At 42.9% G+C, this 19,951-nt stretch overlaps 1 protein-coding gene across 1 annotated transcript in view; it reads right to left on the bottom strand.

The window, feature by feature from the left end:
• The window catches only part of LOC118418695 (carboxylesterase 1F-like), a 40,556-nt gene that overhangs the window by 6,657 nt on the left and 13,948 nt on the right, over positions 1-19,951 (bottom strand). Inside the window, exons 3-6 of the mRNA XM_035824747.1 lie at positions 13,590-13,740; positions 7,208-7,393; positions 1,823-2,010; positions 949-1,096 (exon numbers count right to left, since the gene is read on the bottom strand). Coding sequence (XP_035680640.1) covers positions 949-1,096; positions 1,823-2,010; positions 7,208-7,393; positions 13,590-13,740 — 673 coding nt within the window. The remainder of the gene's footprint in view (positions 1-948; positions 1,097-1,822; positions 2,011-7,207; positions 7,394-13,589; positions 13,741-19,951) is intronic.

Consider the following 19,951-nt stretch of genomic DNA (forward strand, 5'->3'; position numbering starts at 1 on the left):
GCCATGATGAAGCCCATTAGCCCGCAGCAGCCCATCGAGGAAAGACAGCTCTACACTCTAACGGAAACCCAATCACTGCGTGCGCCCAATAAAGAGACATTTCCCCTGCATATCGGTGGAATTTACGATCCAATCAAAACGTCAGCAGTCTGACCGAATCCAGCTTAGGTCAACCGTTTCCTGCAGCCGTCCCCAACGTTGATATGGTTTTAATGAACCCTTTAGGCAGGAGACAGATATATTGCCGTGATTATTGATTTAACAGTACCTCCCGCCTACTAACGGAGAACGAGACCAATTTTACTGCCCTTTTTGCTTATGTATCCCTTCTCGAAATATGAAATACGAGGCCCTGTAAATCCAATATAGCAAAAGCGATAATTTGTCCTATTCATTGATCTATTTGCCTTTTGTACATGAGGAAAATGGAGCTTTATTTTAGTATACAGGATTTTTTATTCAATAAAAAATATATGTCGTATAAAGTTGTGCATATATATTGCATCATGTTTCCGTAACGTTAAATGTTTTGAATTCTCTGAATCTCTTATCTTTGTAGTACCTGTGCATTTGTCATTGCTTTAGTTAATTATCCCGTCAATGCTACAAGGATTTCCCGCAACGTTATCGCAGACATGCTTGAACAGGAATGCAAATGCAAAGTATACCTACCTCCGGGGATAGAAATATTTAAAGAATGCTACAGGAATAATGCATAACCCCTGATGTATGATTAGATATGAGTAGCGTGCTCATTGTCTTATGTTTTCGTTCTAATAGAATGGAATATTTTCGTAAAGACATTTATTCTAATTCTATCATTTGTTTGCGTATTCAATTGTGTAGATCTAGATATCTGCCATTTCCTGAGCAAAGCAACCTAAATTGTCACAATATCAATGTAGACATTTGCAGTGAACACTAATACAGAAAGCGTAGTGTGCCCACCCCTCGGTGACCATTCCCGGCCGGTGAAGCCCAACAGACACGCCTCGCCGTTCACCTGCATCCGCCGCAGCATCTGGTCAGGGAACGCCGGCACCACCTGGTTGTCTAACACAGGGGTTAGCGTGGACCCGGGCACGTCCCCATCAGCCTATACAGGCAGTAGTGTACTGTTAATCATCGGCTAAAACATTGTATAACTTGTTTTAAGCCTGTAAATTCAATCATCGACTAACACATTATAGAACACGCCAGCCTGTACAGGCAATCATCAGATAACACATCATAGAACACGTCAGCCTGTGAAGTAATAGTCTAAGAATAGAATAACAGAATACACATCAGCCAATACCGGCAGCAGTATGTTTACTCATCAACTAACACATCATGAACTCGTCGGCCTGTAAAGTCCATCATCGACTTACACACCAAAGAATGCATCAGTTCATACATGTAACTATCAAATAACACATCATAGAACACATCCGCCAGTACATGTACATGGAGTAGTTAGCAGTACTCAATCATTAACTGATACATTAGTCTGGACGGCCAGGAGTGTTTAATCATCAACTGTCAAATCATAAAACTCGTCAGTCTGTTTGAGCAATCATCAGCTTGTACAGACAGTGGTGTGGCTAATGATAGAAACATTGAGTATGACGATCCTTTATCTGCAAGGATATCTTAAAGCTCTACTCTTAGTAGGTCAAAAATATTTGCCAATGGGTTTAAGTGACAGTGAATTGATTATATCATATGTTTTGTGTAAAATTGTTCTTACGTTATAGTTTTTCAGGTACTGAATATATCCTCAGTCTTCAAATTAATGATTTGATATATTTTATTTAGCAATCAACGACACTCCAATTCTCACCTCCCTCTGCAGAAACACCTGATACTTGAGCTTCCTGAGACAGTCTGCGATGCCTGCGGCGTTGTCGTAACCACCACAGTTAAAGGTCACGGCGAGCTGGTAACTCTCCTTCCTCATGTCTTCTGTCGAGCGCAGCAGGAGGGGTCTCAGGGGCGAGCTGCCCGACAGGATCACTCGTTTGAACAGACCTGTATTTACAGACCGTAAATAATAACATTTACTGCAAATTCTTGCCCGTGGGCTAATTGCAGGTAACATAAAAGATACAAACAGTGTAAGAACAATACCACAAGAGTCTACTTTAGTCTAAAGCTAGTAAAAGCCAACTCTAGATCCTGGGTTATTGGGTTCGACTCCTTTTTCGAAGACATTGGAAGACGAAAGATCCCACCTTTTCTATTATGTGTGGGTTTTGTGATGTTAGAAGGAAAACTGTTTTCTTTTTGTCAGTGGATGTGAGGAATATTGGGCAGAATTTTATGGTCTCTTTAAACAGCTCTTTTCTTTCATGATTACAGAAAGAGCAGTCATAATGTAATCAGGCTAGAAAAACACAGGATAACACGTCACGTTGGGGACCGCATTCTTGTGACTGCATTCCTGAGAAGTAACAGACAATGTTTAATTTGCATATCTTTCGATGTTGGATCATGTTTATACAGGTTTTTCATTGACGTCATACTAATTATAATTTGAATCCGACGACGACCATGTTGGTGGGTAATTGAATTAAGCAGTAGCATCTTCGTATGGTTAGCAGACGTACGCTGTAATCCAACATGGCGCAGATGACGTCAAATGAAAAGCCTTCATCCATGTATATATGACAACACCACTTTACGTTTGGGACCATATGCATGACTGTAATTCTTTACGTTTAGGACCGCATTGTCAGCAGAGACATCTAAGCTGCACTGTGAAATAGTACTAGTTAAAATTGCCCTGATGAAGATGCCAGTCAGCTATAGTTTGTACACAGATCCCGGTTGTGAATAATGAACCTTGCTATCTTAAGGCTTAGGGAAATGGTTTCTAAATTCTGTCACTATCCATAATAGTCAACATTGATTAGATGTCTTCTATAAATTTACCAACTCGGATGTCGATTATGATATTTACAAAATAGAGTTGAGTTCATTGAGATGCTCACTTGTGCGGCTTACATTCCAGGGCTTAGTATAAAAGGACATATAAAAATACATAAAACAAATTTACACACAACTAGGAACCAGGTAGGGTTACAAAAGGTCAGAGGTCACGGAAGGGACATCACAGGCTCTGGAGAGGTCTCTCAACTATGTGTTAGAATCTGTTGCAATCCGTGGTGACTGAGGCTTCTACAGGCGTGTCATCTTTCCGTTAATGTTCCAGGTAGGATTTAAAGTGCATTTTATGTTCATTTTTATGTTTCTTCACTAGTTTTTTAAACACATTTACTCAGTGACCCCAGTATGAAGCACCCCTCCCACCCAGACGTCAATACGTTTTCACTGCCATATTGCCACACTTATTATCATTCTAAATGACGTACGTCAACGCTTCGTTGTTGTGCAAAAATCCTTTATGTGACTTGAGTTCAGTGTCTACTGGCGCATCCCTCAGCCTACAGTAATCCTGAAGGAGCAGCTGCGGCTGATAACAAAGAGCACCAGGCGCCACGAACTGTTGGGAACGCATATCCGCTTTAGCCGTCAACCATGTGAGCAGAGATAGCTGTGGACTTGGTTAACCCTTTCCACATCATAACAACCAGGGCACGGCTTTCAGCGCGTTGACAACCCATCATCTAATGTAAGCTCCCTCTGACTTTCTCTCACCACTGAGTCGTTTTCCCTGGGGCTGAAACTACAATGAGTCCGGTGCCTGCTGCAGAGGCCAGATAATGCACAGTAGTCCGAGGGCCAATCACCTTACGTTATGTCTGAATGATGTTTAGGCCTCTTCTGGCAGGCTGCTTGACAGTGACATATGTAGGGTCTCTGACCCTGTCATACATAAAGAAAACAGGGGCACGGCATGGTAGCACGTCAACTTTCCTTCCTAGGAACACGTAATTTGGCTAGACATGTCGTGTGTTTCAGGTACAAAGAGTGGGACGTGATGTGGTCCTAACGTTTGCAAATGACTGAAATGAATAAATACCGATATTAATTCAGGTCCTCAAACCCGCTTACATCACGGATATATTCTGTGGCAGGTCATCATTTAGAAACGGTAAACTGAGGGGCAGCGGTTTTCTATGGATGATAAATATACTGAATTTGCATATTGATCTATGTGTCCCTTGCTGAAAAGCAAGATACCGTTTAGCTGGTAATACTTGTTTCCGAACCCGCCCCTGTTACAACATTGTACGATCCTTCAGATGTTTCGCCGTTTGAGGCCCTGACACTTAGGTCCGAATGGCTAATGCAGGAGTTATACAGCCGGCTAGAAGGGTCCCTGGGAACGTTAACACGTAGCAGTCATAAATAGCCGCGTCTGATGGAGCTTCTGCCGCCGTACTGACTGTCTTGAATGGGCCCCTGGAATACGCCGATTTGACGTCGGTATAACGTATACTAGTAAGCCAGTCGTCGTTTTGCGCAGGTCTGCATAAACCAAAGGTAGCCCGAGGGCAGACTTTGACTTTGTACGGTTCTCTGCGGGATAATACCATAAAAATCAGTAATAGGATTCCTGTACATATGCCATAACCATTTGATACAATCAGTACGGTTATAAACAAAAACTCAGTCCTCTAAGAAGCAGGTGCAAACATAATTTAACGGAAGAATGGCCAACTATCTAAAACGCTATAGCTATGGCAACAAAATAATGCAACAAAACCACGAAAGATATTCCGGTCTCCCTGTGATCTCGCCCCCGGTAAAATACATATTTCATAGCAGCTACGATATCGAAAATGAACACAAAATCAGTCCCATAGCACAAAAAAATGCAAACATAATTCCGGGAATAAATATTATTGATCTAAAACGCTAATGTTTCGGAAAATGTTCAGATGTCCTATAATAATTACGAGTACTACGTGCCGCACCTGTGGCACGTTACCGTCCTTCCCCCGGGGTATACAGTCCCATATGTCTCATGATCCTAATACCAATAAAAAGCTGTAAACGACTTAGACTGGTTTATCAGAAAGCGCATCGGCAATGTGTTATTTGCTGGGCGTGGGGAATAATGATAAATCAAACAGGTGACGCAGTAGTTTGAGAAATCTTGTAGGCGTGTACTGACACTCATTCTCCCACAATGCAACATTCAGCAATGCTAGGGTCACATTTTGAAAAACCGCTGCCCGACCAGGCTGTTTGGGAGCGTGATAAATAAAAGTTTATATATATATATATATATATATATATATATATATATATATATATATATATATATATATCAAATAAAAATCTTAATGTGTATATATTAGAAAAGAATATGTTCATGACTAATTTTTGTTAGGTTTTGTGTGTTTTGTTGTCTTTTATATATTACTTTTGTTTTCCGCAAAATGATCGGCCGGCCGGGCGCCCGTTTGACATGTGACAGAGTCAATACTTAAGGTGGGTTCACACGTGCGGATATATATTCAAGTCTGTATGAATCTATCAGGCTCCACATGTCGTTGGACAAAAATCCAAATTTACAAAAATGCAAATTTACAAAAATACAAATTTACAAAAATACAAATTTACAAAAATACAAATTTACAAAAATACAAATTTACAAAAATACAAATTTAGCCAGATAACACACCAGAGGTGTCGCACAGCATACTCCATGGAGAGCTAAACTCCCGGGCAGCTTATGTGTCTATATTTTCCCAATTTCTACTTTTTTTCCAGTGACCTGTAGAGCAAGGTTGAGGTTGATAATCCTCATACGGACGTGAATATATACGCACATGTGAACCCGTCTTTACTGTTCCGTTCCATGAACCATTCCACTGCAACCGCACAGTGAACGAGCGATTGGCTAAACGAAGTTCGATAGATTAAGAAAACGAAACGAATTCTTTATACATTGTGTGTTCTTTAGTCATAAGTCTATGTTTTGCATATGATGATCCAAATTTGAAACGCGGTTGCCGTCAAGTGGGATGGGGCCTAAGTATTTACATCCGGGCAACGGATGGCGTACTTTACTGGTAATTTCCTGTAACGGTTGCACTCAGACTTGTAACGTTACCTTGGGAGAGGAACAGCACCAAGGGTACAGTGTTAATGGATTCGGGAAACATGTACCTTTTAGAAAGGCCCGATTAATCATCAGGTAAACACGTAAGAAGTGCTAGACCTTCCGGGCTGAACGCCCAACACTGATGAATACAGTACAATTTCTTCGATATTAATTGCTAAAAGTTGCACTTTTTCATGTTCCATCCATTTGGCTGCATACCACCCCCCAACCCCCGTCCATATATCCTCCCTCTATTCTTTTTTTTACTTCTGTTCTGGTAAAAATAACGAGAAGGTACCCGTCGTGACATAAAAGTTTGTACAACAGATACCAATTGTGTTTGGTGTAGTCATTGTGTGTTTTACTTCTCGAGAACGTACGAGAACGCAACATGCGTCGTTGCCTTGGCTAAACATCAACGTAGAATGATTAGATTTTAATTTTTTAGGCCGACAGGATATTGTTACCTAGGTTATACATTGTTCCTGTAGAGTATGTTAAGTGATATCCTGACTGCCTGGGTCCATATAACAACCTAGTTTACGACCACTAGTAATGGCTTGCGGCAAGTGAAGGATATTCAAATGGCCGATTGACCCCCAGATCGAGCCTTTGTTGGTTCTACCGACGAAAATGTCCATAATTACACCCTTTTAAAGAACAGAAACAGCTTCCATCTGAGTAGCTTTTCTGGGACTGTAATCTAGCAGAATCGGAGACGGCTAAACTCGCACGTAGTGCCGGGCTTCGGTCATTTACGTAAGTGCAGGTCCACAAATGGCTCTCATTGAAACGGTGGATGGCGAATTTCAAGCCTGAAGGGCAGTCCCCTACGTGCCGTTATTTGCTGACCGAGTGCTTTTAGCAATTGTGGCAAGCCTGGGGAACCGCTAATGTGTCTATGAAGCACTTGAGGGTTCAAATGCACCAGGCTTTTAGACACTGTACAAGTGCAACAACCTGTTCTGTGTTCGGTATACAAGTCATTGTCAAAAACATGAAGAATGGAAATGAAAATTATTACGAGAGTGCGCTCGGCATTTTTCAATGCTTTTAAACGTATACTATAGAAGCAAGGGACTTGGTACAAGAGTCCCGGTGGGTTCTTCCCCTTCGTCTTTAAGTGTCTTATCGATCAACAGACAATTCCTAAAAGCTCTTTTCCGACATCCACTTCCATACACGTACATCAAAAGCTCTGAAAGTCACCTTTAGCCATAGGAGACAGCAACAATATGGCGGCGCAGTCTGCTCCAGTCTGGTGTCCGAACAGTGTGACGTCAGAGCCTGACCCACCGAAGTAGCCGATGTTCGTCTTCACCCACTGGAGCGCCATCATCTGGTCACGGATGCCGTAGTTACCCAGGAGACCGGGGTCGCCTGCGCTCAGGAAACCTATGAACACATAAATACATGCATTGTCTTACAATACAACATTTCTTATTGGACATCTAAAATTGCGCGCATGCCTTCATTCATAGAGTACAAAATACCTGTTTCTTCCAGATCACTTCAGTGTCACTGACGAAAACTATTGGATGACAGTTGAAACGTCTGACCGTTTCCAAAATCATATCCAGTTGCTTGAGTAGTTGCTTTTTGGCGTATCTTATTACCTGGATGTCTAATCTTCATCGACGCAGATAAATGAAATGAAATGTGATAAGGTCACGTGGCAAAAGAGTGGATCAGTATTTCTGAAGAAGGTTCGATTATAATGTATTTTGAAAAGTTATATTTTGGCAAGCAAAACAAAGGAATTTAATTGCTTTGCAATAACACGACTTTCGTGATAATTCGTTTTCTATGAGAGTTTAAGTTTCGAACTTTACTTTCGGAAGATCAGTAACCAGGAGACCTCTATCAATAGCAATGCTGTATGAAATTCCAACAATGTTTAACGCAAGGTGGTATTGAGGACAACTCAGCAATGTCGTTTGTGAAGTGGAACAGTATTACTGCGCAGTTACATGATGTCTTCAAAGCCGGCTTAAAAACAGCTCGCCCCGCTGCCATGTGTGTGATGGATTGTAAGCCGTAATGCGACTTTCTATCGGTGTTCAGCATCAGTCGATAATTTAGCGACGTCAAGATATCACAATGACTGCCAAGTCAGATACACTTTTACAATAAACCGATAGGAGTCAAGGGCCGGGGGTTAGCTATAAATGGATCGCGTATTACATCAGCCGCCATTTTGAAGTAATCTGTAGAACTGTATCTGACAGGTGGACGCTGAAGAAAGTGCTTTATGCACGACATTTCTTCTGCTATCGCATCTCGCTGACAGGAGATGCTATAACTGTACGGCAATCCAGCCGCTGGGATCGGAACCGCTGGCAGGCTGCCTGATTGTGATGGAGACTCCGGCGGCTATGTGCAGCTGGCGGCGTTTAAAGCACACTCATGACATTACCTGGCTGCATCTCTGTCGTCTCTGGTTCAGCCTCCCAGAGATCACTCGATTGCAGTGAGCGGTGCAGTATAGCTCCCCGAGGCTGTACAAGGAGTCGCTGCTTAGGATTTTATATGTTTTACTGTACCCTTAGGTTTTTATATGCTTTACTGTACCCTAAAGCCTTCCAGTAGCCCATAATCACCGAAACAGCCTCTAAAATCTTTTCAAGTTTACAAAGCAAGCCGATATCCTTGCCTCAAGTCATATATAGGCAGCATACAGTGTGAAGACAAAAGACGTTTAATTGCAGGTCTTCAAAATTGACGAACTGGTGTGAAATTGCGCACTTCATCATAATCTGCTTATTGGAACCTGCTGGTTTTCCTCAAGAATATCGTTACTGTCTGTAACCCTTCTAGCCAGTACCATTTCTACACAACAGATACTAAATGCTCGCCAATCGCTGATAATCTGGAGCGCAGTGCGCTTTTGAACAAACGGCTTAAAAGCTCCTTGGCCTGGATTGAGTGCTTGGTTCAAATACTCACCAGTTTGCTTGGCAGTCAAAATATCTCATAAAAACTCCTAATAGGCTCCACGAATTCCCTCTATGTAATCTATATCATACGATTGCACGTGCCTTCCGGGAGACGCAGTTTGGAAGATAAAGAAACATCTCTTACAAATCAGAGTCTTCCATTATATCCTAAAGGTTTAGCATTTAAGGGAGCCATTAGGTAAAAGTTCAAACAGTGACTCAATGGTTTATCACGAGCGTTGTTCGGCTTTCAGATAAATCTGTCCATCTTTATTACGATCATCTACATGATTCCCTACATGATTCACAACCATCAGTGCCGTCGTAACAGTCTCTAAATAGCACAAGAGGAGTCGAACATGGTGATAGCCCGTGGAGTGGAGCTGTAGATCCTGATGGTAGGGATAAACCTGTCTTGTAATGTAGTGTAATGTAGTCTGCTGTTGTGTCACTGTCAGGTCTTTGAGCTGGGTTATTCCAAGTGCAACGACCGGGTTGAAACAAAACCGCACGTGGGTTCGGTCGTGTTTTGAAGGTCAAAACACGGATGATTTGATGAATCACCTTAGCTTGAAATTTTGAATACCGATAGTCATAAATAAACCAATGGTTTACGTAGCTATGAGAATCTGCGTGAGTAAAGGCTTAAGGCTTGTGGGTATGGAAGGGGTTTGATTGAATAAAACACAGTGGAACAAAGACAGATCGAGATACAGTATTTTTTGCATGGTCTTTGTAGAGTTTAGAAATAGAACGGTCCGGTTGTTTTTCACTTATTAGTTAATGGATTTGCTGAATTAGAAATGGTTTGCTACCAGTGCCGATATCAGCCACATAAATGGTATCGGTAGGGCGTTCTGTCCATGAATAAAGTTCACCAGTCAAGAATTTCTTTTTACAACATCGACGTATATACCCCAATACAATTTTGCCCGCGGGATGCATGGATCGGATAACGTCCAATGTCGATGTTCACCGATTGTCCTTTCTATCCGGTCCTACCAACATCATCCATCAGTTTTTTATTGATCCACTTGCGTGATCAATTCATCGACGAACCGACGGTTGGCTAGGACGGTGTTCAAACTGTATGGCCGTGAATCAGTGATGGACATTGCATCGGACGGCCTGTTCCTTATCGGTTCTTTCCTTCTGTCTCAATCGAGTGATGTATGCCATCATCTGCCTGTTTTTCTCCAGAATGTCTCTGCTGATCTGGTTCGGTTCTGGAGAAATGCCAATGGCGCTTAGCCAGCGTAATTCGTCTTCCGCACCGTTCGATACCGTACAAAGTAAGGGTTTGTGAACCTATTAGAATCTGAGATGGGTGGCTACGATAGCTAAATTCGTGAATACTATGTCGTCATGCACCTTCTACATCATTGAACCAAATGAAGAATGGATAAGGAATTCGCTCGCCGAGCACAGTTCAAATATCGCTGTATGAATGTTTCATAGATTAGCCTGTCTACTTGTATAGAAACATTTCATCTTAATGTATATATGCAAAATATACTGCATACAACCGGTGGGTTTCAACTGTTGATTGAGCATGAACATAAGCGACAAAATAACGTATCTCCAAATGCATTGTCTCCTTCATACATACAATGTAAAAGTGATATTAGTATTCACTGTAACTGAGACTGGCCTCATGCATTTGTTGTGTGCTAAACGCTGAGTACCTAGAATTGACAAAAAAATTGCTAGAAAAGAGAATTCATGTCGAGTCCTGTTCCCAAATCACAGGTGAAGCTGAGATTCGCTACTCACTGGGTAAGTCAGGTATTGCATATATATGAATGCATGTATGCATGTTCGCCCAATACTTGTCACGCATGTCGATGAGGTTCAATAACCTGGGAACTGAGAAAATATCAGCCTCTAGCACAAACAAGCGTGATCTTCAGGACTGTCAAAACCTGTTTTCCACCCCATCTGTTAACTGGCCAGCCACACGATAACGTTTGCTCTCCACTGTGCGCCAGCCCCCGGACGGTCTTCTTTACCGCCCACGATACAGGAGGCGGCTAAAGGATCGATATATGGCGGGAAACCGTTTATGGCACCGAATGCAGCCTTTGAAAGATTGTATGTATCGGGAGCTTTGGGTACATTCATCAAAGGTATGCACACGTACATATGAGGATCTGAAACATGATATGGCTGAATCGGATGGAAGTATTATCAGGTTGCCATAGTAACGTACGTGTCTTTTCTGGAGAGCAGACTGGCCCATGGATCACAGCGGTAGATCGCGACTGAACGGTGCTATTCATGGTTTGCCGCAGTTATCCAGGCTTTTGTAACGTAACAAAGGGTAAGACATGGAAATCGGGAAAACGATATGCAGAAGGTGTAGGAAAATACACACAATGGTTACTGTGACGTCATCACGGAACCCGTGTGCGCAACTTGGTGGTAATTGCAGAGGCACTTTTCTACTGACAGTGGTTCAGCAGACTGTCTGTTGAGGCAGCTTTCGGTGTGTCATCTAATCACATTGTGCAAAGGAAGTTGTGATCAATAAAGCCACGCAGTCAGCAAAGTATTTTTACGGTGCCAATTTGGCACCAATTGACAGGAAACGCTACCGTCGCGATTAGTTCGAATTCCCGCTGTAACTGCCATTCAAATTGGGCAATTAACAGCGTAGATGTGGAAATGATAAGCATTCCATCTTAATAATCATGCTGATCGAAGATAAGCAATGCAGTTATCCAGTTTGACTCGACAACTTAATTATTCCTCTAGCTATAGGAACTCATTTGGAACAGCCGTAGCCATACACTCCATGCTGGGCATTTAGTTTCATACTGAACGTCACGTCAACGTCGCTCTACCTGGTCCCTTAAAAACGCCAATTAGACACTTCCACCCATGTTTGACTACATGCTGGCGACATGGCAGTGCTCTGGGAGTAGCCAACAGTGGTGATACGGCCGCGAAATTAATTGGGGTTCCAGGTGGAGAGAAAAGCGCAGTTTGCATATTGACGTGAGCAGTCTGCATGTGTTTCCATGGCGTCGCTCTGAGCATATAGAGGCCCGAGTCCGCGGCAGGCCGGTTCGCTAATGGTGGGCTGACTGCTGTGGACGTGACTGTATTCCACAATACCGACTAGAATATATATCAGGATCTGAGCTCTTATGATCGACAGTAAACCGCCAAACATATTGAGCGGACGAAAACCCTTATAGGTACTTTACAGAGACATTTGCATGTTTCAGGTACAAGCGAAGATTTAGCAAAGATGAAGAGTTACGATCATGAAAATCTGCAACTGCTCGTTGGTCAGGCTTTATGACAGACACGTAGGTTTTTGACCTGCAAGGCGGCCTGTAAGGCAGTTGGTACGTTTTACCAGCTTTTATGAGGAAGTCATTAACGTCTACGTTGCCCCTGTGCAATTACATGTAGTCTTTGCTGACATCATTCTACGATTAGAAGGCAACGGAGATCGTCAGTTGAGACTCATTTCTGATAAAGAACGAAATGAGCCCCTATGAAACTTCAGACATCGTGAAAAGTAAAGCCTTCCATATTTTCAAAGTCGTTTGCATGTTTTCAATTAGTTAACAACCTGTTGCACTAAGTACATCATCACTCATCTTGGGTTTCCACGCACACAGAATCCGTCTCATGCATCAGTATATCCTCCTTTGGTATTCCGTCAAATTTGCAAGCTACTTCCTGTCTACCGTGCATACGAATTTCATGACAGGGACAGAAAGGTTAATATAGGAAATATGAAATGAACGCGAAAAACACATTGTGTAAGGCTAGCATTTCATTTTTCATGGTGTCGAAAAGTTTTCCTCTCAAATGTTCTCATAATAGAAGTTTTCATAGGTCTCTTTTCTGACGAGAGGGGACATACATCATAATCTACCGTTGAGAAACAATTTAAGAAGTGAACATTGGGGGATGACACAATACCTTGTTGTGTCACTTCTGCTATCCTGTTGCGCCTGGTATATGTAACGTGATATGTTACTCACAATGTATTTGTCCACAAATATATATGCTCTTCGTCTTTGAAAAAATGGTAAAACACTTTAAGCGACAACAGCAGGGGGGACGTCCGTTGCGACTGGCCTCAGGCCGTCACTAAACCATCCCCGTTGATACACAGTACCTGACATGGGTGGGGAAAGCTTAAAGCTGTTGGAGTAACGGATATGCTGCAGGCAGTTGAGTGGGCTTAGAGGAGAAATAGCTTATTCTAACTCATATTCAATCACTCCCAGAGCCAACGCGTTACCAAGTGGTACAGATAATATCTATGTACTTAAAGACAATCAAAATCTCTACAACTGCATAAGACAAGGTAATCAGAGTCTTTCATGACGTTTCGAGTTACATTAGTTACTCTTCCTCAGCTTAATTGCTTTGACAATGCAAATGCTTTCATCTAACAGGTACTGTATAGAAAATGATTTGTCTTTCAATCAGCCCATAACATTCATAATATCTGTTTTATAGACATATTGATACGGATTTAAGTCAATGTATCTCATTATGCTCACCTAACACCCCAAGTCTGTATTGTTAGAATCTATGTTGAGTAAAAACTGCTTAAAGGTATACCCCTGTGGAATGGTTGATGTTTTAGACGACAAAAACAATTTGGGGTAGACAATGCGCAAACTCACCTAACACCCCCAGTCTGTAGTTGATGGTGACCACCACGATGTTCTGTGTTGCTGCCAGCAGACTCCCGTCGTAAGCCGAGCCCGTCCCGAACATGAAGTCTCCGCCGTGCACAAACACGACCACCGGGTAAGACGTGGACCGAGACGAGCTCTGAAAAGAAACGATGAAGAAATGTTTAGAGGACTGTAGGTACATGTCTAGTCTTGTCTACATGTCGTTATATGAGAGCTACCCCACGTCTGCAAATCATCATCAATGAATAAAATAACAGACTGCTAGAATCTTCAAGATAAGTCTTCAGCAGGCAGTGTATGTACATCTATTATTTGTACATTAGCACTGGTCGGCTGATGATGTACCTGTAATTCGCAAATCCTTTCCTGACGAAACCTTTCTATGTTAGGTATTCATCATCGTCATCAATACCGTTACCGTTGTGCTGGTATGTTTTATCATCTTTCGCCATCAAACTCGACATTACGTTTTCGAATTTTGGGTTAATTTTTGTCAAAGCTTCGGTAAATGAATGAATATGTGAAGAAAGGAATTTTTACGATAATGCACAATCTGGCTGACATGTTACATCGGTTTCCACATGCTACATTGGGGCTAGTATGGGCCATGGGGGGTCCGAAGTTACAGTTACTGTTCAAATCATCCTAACGACGTTTCCAGTCGTTTTGGTCCCTTAAGGCTCACGTCATTAGCACATTAATCAATTCTGCAAAAGGCAATCGTCCCTTACTTACCGTTTATAATTGAGTTTTAAGGAAATAGATGGAAACATTCCCATATGGCTTATAAAAGCAGCGTCGTTAATGATTTAATATCCATGCATCACTGTATCCCTGCAGGTGGCATTAATAGGAGAAGCCCGTACATAATTGATAGATTATCGTCATTATTGGTTCACTAGGAAACCGTTCGATACGGTACAGACGTCAGACGCTGTCAGCACCTTACACACAGCAAATATGACTGGAGCTTATGTCACCCTTGATATAGTTAAGAGTTAAAACTTTGTTTCAAAACAAAACGTTGACACTCTCAATTTCAGACCATCCTACTGCAGTCTTTTCAGAATTTAAATACCAATGGTACTTGTGCTTGAACAGAACGAGTCAAGCGAAAGCAAGGTGCTCTCAAAAAGTGTTGTAGCCGAATATCCCTGCTCGGTGTCTTGCAAAGTACCCCTTAATACACCATTGCACAATTCTAACACTCATTTGAATTAGCTAGTGCTGTGGAGGGAGAAAGTTTGCACCATGGTGAGCAATGTTGACACGTCACACGGAACCACCGAGAATCGCGTGAGTCGACTCTGAAGACTTTCGGGGAAATCCGGAGAGAGAAGGTGCTCAGCCCTGTCCCTGATCCATCCCCGTGTTTCCGTGCCGCACCTCGACTGTAAGTCCCAGGAGAGTCATTACTGGTTAGTTAGCAAAGAAAATCGATATTTATTCTTGCCCTAGATGACATTTAAGAATTTCTCCGTGCGTGTCAAGGGCTTACGTCACGGAGGGACTCCATATGTAGTCCCTGGCTTCTTCTCGCTCGTATCAATTACTGTGCTGGTGTGCCTTCTGCTGCTTGATCCGATCCAACACCCAGCACTACATCCTTCACCGCAAGGTCACCGCGGTAATGTCTAATGGAGTACATTGGCGTGTTCATAAAGACGGCTCGAGTTACATCGGCTCTTGTCGAGCCGTGTCCAATTCCTGCTCTGGGATTTAGCTAAAATGAAAGGAGCACATTGTACACGTGTACAGGAGGAGACACGACGGTGACATAATCTACATCTGGTCTTCTGCACATATATGGGGCCAATAAATAAGCCCTCGGGCTGTTAGGCCTTCCTTGCTCCAGTATGATATTCATATTTACAAGTTGCATGTGTTACATGGTGCAGCTAACGAATACAATGAATAAAAAGCAAATGGACATGCTTGCCCACGCCTAATAAAACCTTGCTACGAGACACTTGCTAATTCGATTACACTTTTATACCACGTGTCCTCTAGCTCACCTCGGGCGTTGCAATAAGTTATTTTGTTTTATCGATGTGTTGTAGGGTCTCTAATGAATTTGTTCTGTCAAGTTTGTCCAAAACGATGCGTCTGTCATTAATATCCTTTACATGTGAAGATAACTAGCACAATAAGGACAGACCGTTGCCAAAAGGAGTGGAAAGAGAGATTTACATTTCTATGGAGTAAGGTCATTGTCACTGTTTGAAGTATTGCCAGGCTTTGTAAGGCGCGCATTGCAGATAAATGGCGGGACTTAGTCTGTTTTACGGCTCGCGATGGAGGCACCACGGTGCGTTTGGACGATGGATTATCATTTGGAAAATGATACCTCAGTTCTGGGGCTACCCACGTTCACTACATTCTTCTGTAAGCCAGGCCGTCCCGAAGGAGAAGAACGTGTGCTGCTCAGAAAGTTCTGTCACGCTACGACGTTTACGAAGATTCATCACGGCGTAATAGAAACTTCAGAGGGCGAGCCGGAGCAGTGCACAGCTGACACTTTACAACAAGAATCTTCTTTCATCTCATCGGACAATTTTGACCCTCGAATATTGGAGGTCACGTTCAAGACCCCATGAATCGATCGGGTCGGACAGCAGGCCGCGTATATTCGGCAACAGTATTGATACAGAGCAGCACAAGCACCGCGGACCATCTCTTGATTGGCTCAGACCAGATGACATGTATCTTGAATGGCTCCGGTAAAAAGTAGCAGATGATTTTTGTCACAAAATTCAGAAATATTATCGGAACTGCTGACCGTGATGGACAATTCTCTCGCGCACGTGAGTGGTAAAGATGTTCAGTCTAGATAAAACTGTCGCCCCAGGCACAGTGTTGAGGAACTGTTGGCAACTACCAACACATTAATCTTCGTACGAGTCCTCCTTACTGGCAATGGTTCAAAACATACTCGCGCTATTTTGTATTCAACACTGTCTGTATGCATGGCGTTGGTACGGTGTGATTTGTGGCCAAGAGAGGTGGCCGTCTTAGATGTTCTCCCCAGGGTGTCGTTCTGAAGAGATAGGCCACTAAATACAGACGACTGATACGTCTTTGTTGCCACTTGGTTTTCCACCAGGACATGCATCGTATTTTTAGCCAGTTCTAAAGGTGCACCAGGACATGGACAATAGTCTGAAACTGTTTAAAAACAGGAGAGCTCCAAACGTACAAGCAGAGGAAAAAGTGTTATTTGTAAGAAAACCATTGAATTCGACATACTATTGACTGTCTTTTAACAGTTTTTTTTTTATCGTGAGCATATCTTAGACCCGTATGACACAATTTGACACAAACGAAAATATTTAAGAAAAAAGGTTGCCTCAGAGCCGTATGGGCAATTGGTTGTCTTTCACATACATTCTATGGTATAGAGTTGGGGCACAGTATTCTCTTTCCATCACCTTTACCTTCCCAATCGATCCCACTTCCCATTGTTATACCTGGGTGGAGTAGGGAAACTCGGTCGTGTGAAGGGCACAGCAGCGGTGGCATGGCAGGGCATTCGAACCCAGGACCTCTTGGTTCTGGGCCAAACACCCTAACCGTTAGGCTAATTATACAACACAACACCACATTCCAGGTAACTGATCGTTCACAAATTAACTCCTTGTCATCAAAACTTTTACCTCGATGAAGTTTTCAAAACTAGTGAATACCGTACAGCAGCTACGACCTCCATGCAAGGACATGAGGATATCTGCATTCCTCTGAAGCGAGGAAGATTTGAGACGTCAAGTCTTCTTCGCACGTAATGATATCCGACCATAAAGGCCTGCTGACATTTTACGTGGGCGGTGGGCCCGAGATTTACTACTTAAAGCTCCTTTTCAGCACTTCATGCCAGGCTGACGTCAGCACATCCATTTAGTCATGCACGGCTGGCTTAGAAGTGCGGCTTTGCCGGCGAGTTTTTTGCAATGTTGATTAGGGACTTTCGCATCCCAAACTCACAATTTGTCATAGGACTATAATCCTAGCTAGACATAGCTTTTCATTTTCTGCCTTGAAATATTCATAGCTATGGCATGTATCGCGTTACTGGATCTGCCCACAAATGGCAAGAATACGTTCCATTATATAGTTATATATGATTGGCTTTATAGGCACCAATGGGTGCTCTGGTCTTCGCCTAACAAGGCTAGAAAGACCGAAGATGCCATAGCTGGTAAGTTGTGTAGAAGTCCTCAGTCAAACAGCATTGATAAACATTAGGCTTTTGTTCTGGATTCACAAGCACCGTCTAGGGGCTCACTAACTCTGTGTGAAATTACTGTTTAGGTTTCTGCGGTAGATCTTCAGAAAGGAAGGTCATGTGGCCTGCCACTCAACAGATCGCTTCTGGCAGGGCGATTGAGGACCTCATTGTTGGTAACTGAAAGAGTTTGCCTACAGGACTGCTGTGACTGTCATTACTTCCTACCAACAAGATGTACAGGGACATGGACATCATCCATCTTCCCCTCCAGCAAAGCATTCCCCCAGCTAGTTAGCTCGTTCTGTTCGACAAATTGTCGATGGTAACAAGCTCCTGAAAACGACCTGTTGGCATCCTTGAGCTCTGCCTGATGACCTTAACAAGACAGGTCGAGACGAATGCCTATATTGTCTTGCTATTTGATCAGGAACTCCAGAGCAGTCTGCATGCTTCATTTAGGACGACCACAGTATCAGTACAGGAATGACCCTGGTAGAAAGTAACTGCAGGATTCATGTAGACATCGCAAGTAGACATTTTGGGTAGGTTGTGGGGATGTATAAAGATACTTGCTTCATCTCATTCATAGGCAGAATGACGCCAGTTGCTAGGACATGGATATCACTTGACTTCCCCTTCTCATGTATTATTCTTTGAGCCTTCAGCACATGATTTACACATTCCATCAACCGGAGAACTAAAATAAGCAGAACCTCGTCCGCTCTTGATGAGTGCTACGATTGTGATAACAATATTGCGAGTCTGGTCGTAAAATTCACCCTATGAGTTGAAAGCAAAACAGGGTTGCATGCAGTTCGTCGTTGTCATACCCAACGATTTCTCTAAATTCCCTGGGAGTACATGTCGTACATGGGTGACTGAATATTAATCATTATTGAACACAGGTTCCCGAAAAACATGCTATTAACCAACACTCTGATGCAAGCGGTAATTGAAAGTTGGGAAATTCAATTACACAGCCTGTAATTCCGTTTCATGCATTTTCCGTTCGCTGCATATCTAAGCTATTACATGCCCTTTTAATTCCTGCTAACGGTAGTGGTGCACTCAGCAGTCACGTGCGACACGTGTCCCAGCGGGGAGCACCAGCCAGATGCCACCAGCCCGGAGATCTATGACATACATCGATGTAAGGTGTCATCGTATGGCAATCGGTAAGGTGTTTGGCCCAAACCCCAGAGATCCCGGGTTCAAAACCGCTGATATGCCCTGAGATGTTGTGCCCTTGGCACATGACTTTCCTCACTTCACTCAGGTTAGGGCCGTCCCTCGGATAAGACGTTAAATGGAGGTGTGTAGGGATGTGAGTGAATCAAACCTTTCTGTTTGGTCTCCGGGTTGACACATTGAAAAAGTGATAGTCAGAGATGAACTGAATAAATAAATGAAATAAAAAGGTGGTCTGGTGGTTGGGACTGTTGACCTAGAATCTAAAGGTTCGGGGTTCGAATCCCTAGTAGACCCCAATGTTGTGAACTTGGGAAGTCACTTTACTTCACTGGATATGAGTTCCTAGCTTCGCTTAGGGATGTCATCTTTGGTGGGGCGTAAATCCGGCCAGAGGCTCCGTGTTTGAGGAGAGCCACATCTTGAGCACTCCCTACACTTAAGGAAAAAGGTAGGGGTCGTTCCTAAAGTAATTGGATCAAACACTTCGCCGTGTTCCTGATAAGCTCATCACGTTAGAACAGTGAAGATTTTGTCGATTAAACAAAGCTGGTGTGGTTTTAGTTATGACGAAAACCTTACAGACATTACGCAAAGGAAGAGAATTACACTAAGAACATGCAAGTGACAGCAGACTTTCTGTGACATGATGTACTGACCTACAATGCCACCAACAGGGGGAGCATTAGGACCTCCCTAGCTAGAGACATGAAAAGACTGAGGATTCATTAAACTTTGCCAAATAAGCCCACACCAGATGCCCTTACTTTTGTTCAGACAACATTCCACAATACAAGGTCATGATCAACACTCTCCACACGTCTGCAAGGTCAATCCAATTTATCAGGCGCCGATAACCGACAGTGCCTGATGGAGTGTTCCGCTGCTTTTATGGAGAGTGAAGCAGGAGTGAGATGTCTTTCCAATGGGCTGCCTA

Source organism: Branchiostoma floridae, chromosome 6 (genome assembly GCF_000003815.2).
Source record: "Branchiostoma floridae strain S238N-H82 chromosome 6, Bfl_VNyyK, whole genome shotgun sequence".
Classification (NCBI taxonomy): domain Eukaryota; kingdom Metazoa; phylum Chordata; class Leptocardii; order Amphioxiformes; family Branchiostomatidae; genus Branchiostoma; species Branchiostoma floridae.